Source organism: Hemiscyllium ocellatum, chromosome 1, assembly GCF_020745735.1.
Source record: "Hemiscyllium ocellatum isolate sHemOce1 chromosome 1, sHemOce1.pat.X.cur, whole genome shotgun sequence".
Lineage (NCBI taxonomy): Eukaryota > Metazoa > Chordata > Chondrichthyes > Orectolobiformes > Hemiscylliidae > Hemiscyllium > Hemiscyllium ocellatum.
Genome location: NC_083401.1, coordinates 149541390 through 149549643, shown reverse-complemented (window position 1 = coordinate 149549643; position 8254 = coordinate 149541390). Strand labels below are relative to the sequence as shown.

The 8254-nt window shown below is 39.1% G+C and overlaps 1 protein-coding gene across 1 annotated transcript; it reads right to left on the bottom strand.

Annotated features, from left to right (window-relative positions):
* Nucleotides 1-2042: 2042 nt before the first annotated feature.
* On the bottom strand, nucleotides 2043-6873 carry apela (apelin receptor early endogenous ligand). The gene is made up of 3 exons (XM_060829637.1): nucleotides 6798-6873; nucleotides 6120-6206; nucleotides 2043-2175 (listed from the first exon to the last, which is right to left on the bottom strand). Exons 1-2 carry the CDS (start codon nucleotides 6871-6873, stop codon nucleotides 6121-6123), a joined length of 162 nt encoding a protein of 53 aa, XP_060685620.1. The 3' UTR covers nucleotides 2043-2175; nucleotide 6120.
* Between the last annotated feature and the right edge of the window lie 1381 nt (nucleotides 6874-8254).

Below are 8254 nucleotides of genomic sequence, written 5' to 3'. Positions count from 1 at the left end.
GCTTGAAACGTTGATTTTTCTTGCCCCTCGGATGCTGCCTGACCTGCTGTGCTTTTCCAGCACCACTCTAATCTAGATTCTGATCTCCAGCATCTGCAGTCCTCACTTTCACCTAGCTATAGCTAAAACCTTATCGTTTTGGTGCCTCCACTGAATTAATTGAAAAGAAGTAGAGTATTTTAAAAACATTTTATTCTGTATGCAACTGATGTACAATTAAGCTCAATGCTGTATTGCTAAATATAGTGTTCCAGATTTGACTATATGTCATGACCAAAAGAAATTTCCCAGCTAGTTAAAGGATTTCCCATACTTTATGGTGTATAAACTACTGATAGTGTCTCTTTATAGAAATTAAGACAGCCTTGTAAGCAATCAAAATTTACAATGGATCTTGAAATTTCAGTGTCCATCTCTAGAGATTATCTTAGCAATAGTATTGTGCAAGTCATATATTAATTAAAACAACCAAAAGTAGTAAATCAAATAAATTTTCAGCGTTAGCAATTTCTCATTTTCATAAAAGATATTCTCAAGGAAGGTGACTGTCTTCTTAAACTAAAGAGGAAAAGTAGCTAAAGCCCAGATGTGTGATGTAATGGAGATTGAACTGAGTAGACAAGCAAATGTCTGAAGACTATATAAGGAAGAGAGGAAGACAAAAGCAGTAAGGAATGCTATTTAAAATAGTTTTTCTACTGTATTCCCTTTTCATGAATGGTATTCGCCCCATTTTCAATAGATTAATGACTGTGGTTAAGATATGCATTCAGTATTTGTATGGGAAATGCACTGGTTGTAAAATACATTTCAACAAAAGGAAACTTTAGAGCAAGGAAAGAAACAAGATTTTCATTTCCATTTCAAAGACTTATAGAGTTGCACATCATCCCACGCAGTTCAATCTTTTAACAGCTTGGGAAATGGACCTTTTGAGGACAGAGGGAGTGTGATCTAAAACAAAATGCCAATTAGTGTGGAGTTGAATTGTTGGCTGTGGAATGGGACACCTAGATAATGGGTGATGAAGGGGAATTTGATGGAGGCAAAATTGAGTAAGTGTTATCAAAAGTTTCAACCTCTTTAGTAGATGAGAAAAGGAATGAGATGTCAAGTTATAGTAAACACATCCTATATTTGTACGGCCTACTCCAACTTAACATTTATAATCTTCATTGTAGCCATAGACATTGTCTTTTAAAAACTCTTAAAATTTCTTTATTCCATTGGCATAGTCCCTCGCATTGTTTTTTAATGGAATTCTGACCTTCGGAAAGACAGTCTTGCATTGATTTACTGTCATATTGCCTTTCACGACCTTGGGATGCCCAAAGCATTTAAAACTGATGGCATTGTTGAAGGCAGTTATAAAAATGCAAATCCTTTCTAATTACTATATGTAAGTAAAAAATGAGGTCTGCAGATGCTGGAGATCACAGCTGCAAATGTGTTGCTGGTCAAAGCACAGCAGGTTAGGCAGCATCTCAGGAATAGAGAATTCGACGTTTCGAGCATACCCAATGCCCAGTGGCAGGGTACTGGGTATCTGTATATGGTGCTTTCCTTCTTAAAAGCAAATCTTCATGATTTTCAGAGGCAATGGGCTCATTGTTATTTTTTTAAAGGATCAAACATTTAATCTGTACCTACTGGTCTTAATCACTCACCCTCCTCCCGTCATGTTGGCTTAAAACATACAGGCACTTACAATACAGTTGATAAAATAAGTTTTATTTTACAATACAGTGATGAAATTTCCTTTTAAATGAAATGCAGATTGCTGCACCATGTTCCTTTGGGGATAAAATACTGAATTATACATTTGACTGATTAAATTATAGTAACAGGTGAACTGTAGCCATATTGGTTGCTCTTTTGCCCTAAACAATAGAAAGGTTTATCTGGAAGGTATTCTCTTTACAGTTCTTGCCAAAGACCTCTTAACGTTGCCTTCTGTGGTTTCTGCATTTCCACTTGGAATATGGAAACGGTGAAGTTGTCCAAGTCTCCAGTGATCACACGCTCACCAGTTAAGCACACAGGATCTTTCCAATCTGATTCCATTGAAATAACAGTTCTTTTCTCTTTTTTTCCCACCACAAAGTTGACAAAATGTTGCCATTGCAGACATTTAGTTCCTTCAGCCACTTGTTTTGTGTTTCACATGAGCTAGATCTTGAGGATGAAAACAAAATTATGATATTGTATAATAACTGATTCTGTAAATTTGTACATACCTCAGCTTTGATTCACTGCCATTGTTAGCTACCAATAAATGTTAAAGCATTTTGGTACTAAACTACACAATCTATCTTCTGTTGCAATGTGTTCATACCAAGTCACAATATTGTTAACACTGAAATAGACTTGGATTATCTTCCCCCTCTCCCCACGTATAACCAATGCCAATTTTTTCCCCTCTTCGTCACAGAGAATTTGCTGTGATTTGAAGCTGCTTGTTTTGCTTGTATTGTCTTATTTCTGTGACCTTAATGCAGGTTTACTCTGTGGACCTTTCTGGGCTACGTACCATCCAACACTGGAAGGAGATCCTGTGGTAGAAGGCCATAGCTCATTGAATCCAAATGTGGCAATACTTTCTCTGAAGTTGCAAGCAAAGTCTTAGGGTGACTATAGCGTAAGTGTCACAGGAGCATAGAACCAGCCTGATAAACCAAACTTCACATAGCTGTTAGGAATTAAGTTGATACTTCAGCCCTTTCCCCCATTCAGTTGTATTATGAGTGATCTGTAACTCAAATTCATTTAAGTCACGTAGCTTCTTACCTTTCATCTTTTAAAAAAAAAATCGATCACAGTTTTTAAATATACCCAGTTGTATAAGCTGGTTGTACCTGATGAAGGAGCAGTGCTCCGAAAGCTAGTGCTTCCAATTAAACCTGTTGGACTATAACCTGGTGTTGTGTGATTTTTAACTTTGTACACCCCAGTCCAACACCGGCATCTCCAAATCAATTTAAATATAGCCAACATCCTGACATTTGAAAAGGGTACTGGAGAAATAACTGAGCAACAAGAAGTAGTTGCAGAAACTTGATGTATTACACTGGATATGAGGCAATTTGGGGGAAGATCTTTTATGTGGTTCAAGATTCTATCGGATAAAAATAGTTCAAACTCAACACTTCCAATGTAGTCACACACTTTGTATTAAAGCAAACAGAACTGAGGTTGCTGGAAAAGCTCAGCAGGTCTAGCAGCATCTGTGAAGAGAAACCTAAGTTAATATTTTGGATCCAGTGACCCTTCCTCAGAACCATTTGGTTTTAATTTACATTAAAGGGGCACAAGCTCTAAGGAGGGTGGACAGATATTTTAGTTTTACTTCACAGGCAGTGGGATACAAATATGAAAGATTTTGTATCTGGGAAGGTAGGTAGTGTCAGCAAATTCAAGAACGAGCAGACTGATATTTGATGAAAGGGTTAGGAGAATAGACAAATCTTTGATACAGTTTGCAAACTGTGAGAGCATCTCATTGGAACATTGGTCTCTTTCAGTCCTGACAATTTCTGTGTCCCTTTATATTGCCTTCGATACTTGTTAAACCTGTTAAACCCTTGGGGAGGAGGAAGTGGAGTGGGTGGCGATGGCATTCAGGATGAATTTGCAAGTCCGGGATTGATAGAAATTCTCTATAAAGGGTCATTAGAATAGTATTTCAGTAAGAAAGTATTCCCCAGAGCTATTTTCCCATTTTACAGGTAATTAGCTTATTTTTAAAAATCTTATTGTAAATCGTGCCTTTCATGATTTTAGGAAATTATTGCATTTATAGCTGCAATGAAGTATTTTTGATTGTAATCTATGAAACATTGTACACAGTGAACTCCTATAAATAACAAAGAGATAAATTACCAGATAAGTTGTGTCTTAGTAATGTTGATTCAGGGATAAATATTTTAAATCAGGACACTAGGGAAATCTCTTGCTTTTCTTTTGAAATACTGCCAAAGGGTCTTCTATATTCACCTGAGATGACAGACGGAGCCTTGGTTTAACATCTCATCCAAAAGACGGCACCTCCTATAGTGCAGCACTGCCTTAGTGTTGAATACGGAAATCCACATGATGAACTCTAATCTCTTGACTAAAATTAAACCTTCTGACTCAGAGCTGAGTGCTAGCACTGAGTCAAACTGCAACTGCCTTTTTAAGTTCTACCAAGAGTACTTAAAATACTCCGTGTTTACTGCATATCTGAAATTATTTGAATTCCCTCTTCCTGCCACATTCCACATATTGCCACTTAAACCCTGTTTGTTCATTAACTTGGGCTCTGCAGTTTGATAAATTGAACAAACTAGTCTGGGTATCATGGTCACTTTGAGTGACTGCATGAAGTGTCAACTCAAATTTCAACCCATTTGACGATTCAAACTGAAGATATCTTTAATGAGCTCAAACAACATTTTGTTTGCTTTGTGTGTTTGAACAGCAAAACAGGATTGGTTATTTAAATGTGATGTAATTAACTAGTTGTGATCAGATTTGTTAGTGAGACTAGTCGATTTGGTGTAATGCTTTAAAATGCCTAGTGAGTGACAACTAGACTTATTTCACTATTGGTGAAATGAAGGCACTTTTGCCTTAAAAGAGTGCAATCCCACACCCCCCCCCCCCTCACTCCCTTTGTCCAACTATTTGCTGTGCTCTAAATATAAATGGTTAAATCCACTAGGAATCACCTTGCTATCATTCCCTTTTGTACCTGGAAAACAATCATGCTCTGCCCACCTGTACATTTGATGATTTCAGACACCAGTAGGGCCTGTGGCATATTAAATATAAACAGAAATAGCAGGGGAAAAAAATCAACATCCAGAGAGAAACAGTGTTAATAACATAAAACATTAACTGCTGTCACTGGATGACCTTCTCAGATTTTCCAACATGTTTTGTTGTTCTTGCAAGTTTCCAGTATCTGCAATAAATTTCCATCCCTATAGTGGGATATTAGTTGCCTCGGACATATGAAGGGCAAGTTTCCATATAACTCACAAGGTTTTCGTCTGGATACTCTGCTTACTATTCATGTTATCTTCCTCTTGAGCATGTAATCTGTTGGTATTTCAGTTGGACCAGTTTCATTCCTTTGAAATAGCACAAAGAGCAGGAAACTGCGTCAAGAATCTGATGTATAAAATCTGCCTTTAGGTTTGAGCTACCTGTTCTTAGAGGTAACCTTAAGAAGTTGGTCCACTAGGAGAGTCAAGATTAGTGTGGTGCTGGAAAAGCACAGCAGGTCAGGCAGCATCCGAGGAGCAGGAAAATCTACATTTTGGGCAAAAGCCTTTCATCAGGACATTCATCCATAGGAAAGGCACTGTGGAATCCTGTGTTATATACTGATGCCCAGTTCACAACATTGAGGAAGAAACTCAGAGTGTCATACTGGAAAATCAGCCTTCCAGTCAAGTAGCCTTACGAAGCTGACAAATTTACGTCTGCGTACCAGGAATCAACATCTCCAGCAACCCACTAAACGCCAGGCAGCATTAAATTATCCTAAAGATGCTCTAGATTAGACTTACAGTGTGGAAACAGGCCCTTCGGCCCAACAAGTCCACACCGACCCGCCGAAGCGCAACCCACCCATACCCCTACATTTACCCCTTACCTAACACTATGGGCAATTTAGCTTGGCCAATTCACCTGACCCGCACATCTTTGTGATTGTGGGAGGAAACCGGAGCACCCGGAGGAAACCCACGCAGACACGGGGAGAACGTGCAAACTCCACACAGTCAGTCGCCTGAGTCGGGAATTGAACCCGGGTCTACAGGCGCTGTGAGGCAGCAGTGCTAACCACTGTGCCACCGTGCCTCTAGCTACCGACTAAATGCATTTTTATGTTTACTTTAGACATCAGTCCCTCCCATGCCCCACTGACACCTTTGGGGTGCAGGGGGAATTATTGAAGATTCAAAACGGCAGTGTTTGAAGATAAGAAACTTGCTACGTGCACATGACAAGTAAAACCATAGTGACATTGCAATCAGCTTCCTGAGAGTGTGGAATTATTCAACATCATCATGTTTCCAGTTAGATTGTAAAATTTGTTGCAATCAATTGAGCAGACCCTAATTTTAACAAACCTTAAGGGAAGGGAACTCTTGAGTGCAGAGGCATGCATCTTCTTTGCAAACACTTGTGCCTTTGCATTTTCCTCCTCCATCTTTTACCTGAAAGTAAGAATTAGAGTAAATTGGTGGTTTGTCACCTAACATATTAATTGAATGTGACCTGTTCCAAAGCAGAGACTCAGGAATGCAGCCAATACAGGGCATTGTTAAACTAGCACTCTTGAATTTTCGAAGAGCTTTTTGTGCGAGTTTGAAGGCTTGACTTGCGCTGTTCAGCCAATTAACCTCTCTTATTACTTGCCACAGACTATGTTTTTGTGAAAGGGGTGTTTGTTGCTGTTGAGAACTCTGGACTTGCATAAAATTGTAATGAACCCCTTGAAAACACCATGTAATTTTACCCTTAACGCATAACTGGACGACACAGTACATGTGAAGCTTAATTGAGGTTTATTTTCTAGTGAGTCTTGGTTTGTGAAAAGTAACACCTTTCTCTGTGCCTTGTTATAAAATCCATTTTGTTCAGTGCTCCTTCCTCAAATAAAACTGTGCTGCTCTAATAATTTTACCTGTGCCAAATGCTACATATTTTGTAAAACCTTTAGGAACAATGGTTTTAAACTATCTTAGTATCACATAAATCCCAGATTGAAAACTCAGCTAATAAAAGTATAGGAATCAGTCACTAACCTGCTTTCTGTCCACTGATCAGCAGAAGACTTGCACATATAACAAAAATGATGTGGAAGAGGTGCTGAAATCTCATTTTGATTTTTCCTTCCGTGGAGACTGAACTGAAGCAGACGGAATACTAGATTTCCCCAGCACTGGTTAAAATAAAAGACTTAAGTTTGCCAACTGTGTCTGGCACAAATCACGTTCTAGTGGCAAGCCCCTAGCTGAACAGAGCTGCCGCATTTTCTAACAGGGTTAATGATCACATCAGGCAAGGTTATTGGTTATTAGCTGTGGTCAGGGCCTCTCTCTTTGTATGGAGTAAACTCACCCCCCCTCCCCACCCCACCACCCCCCACAACTCTTTTCCATAAGCAAACAGCCGAGGAGGACGCCATGTAAATAGTAATTGTCTGTCTGTAGATGGGTAAGCTGGCTCCAAAACAAAAGGATGACTCTCTTTCAATTCAACCTATTGGAAAGAATATGAATAAAACGTGATGCATCTCCATTTGCAAGTGTTTGACTTTGTATTGATCCCCTCTGTAGAAAAGCCTAACAGGCGCAGGAAGGACTCCCCCTCTCACCCTTTATTGTGCTGTTAGGAAGAATGTAAAAGCACATACCTATTAATTGTGCATTTTAGTATTGTTTTGCATTGTCACTTGTATGATCGCACAATCTTGCCTTTAGTAAACTATTTTTATATCATGGTAGAGTCATGGGCTTTACTACCAGTGGTTTCAACAAAGATTAACGTGCCAGATTAATTGAGAATGTAACAGTGAAATTGAGACCCGCACCTGGAGCCAAAGCTCTCATGCTCTATGCAAATCACTTCAATGTCTTTCCTCATTTTCCTAGGTTTCTTCTTTTCACAAGAAGCCACCTCTTTAGGACATCAGGAGGAATAGCCTTGGGGAACTCTGCCAGTTTACCAGTGTAACTGGCAAAAGATGAGTGGAAACTCTGGAGAAATTAGACAAACCATTATACATGCTGCAGCTCCAAATTTTCTGACAAAATTACGTTGTGATTAGTAAGAATCCTGTGAAATTCAACCCCATTGTTCTCCCCAATACGAAGACTACTTGCTTCCATCAATAGCTTAGCCAATCTCTGGCCCATACACGTGCCCTTCTCACCCTTTGGGTTTAATTTACAATCCTCTTCAATCCCATTCCTATGGAATATATAGGAACAGGAGGAGGCCATTCAGCCTCTTCTGTCTGCTCCCCCATTTAACAAGACATCGGAGGCCTAATTTCATATACATGTCTTTGGTCCATATCCCTTGACATCTTTGCTTCATAAAAATTTATCTATTTCAAATATAAAATTAACATCTGATCCAGCAACCACTGCCATTTGTGAAAGAGAGTTCCAAACTTCTACCAACCTTTGGATGTCGAAGTGCTTCCCAACATCTCTCTGCATGGTCTGGTCCTAATTCACAAATTATGTGCCCTACT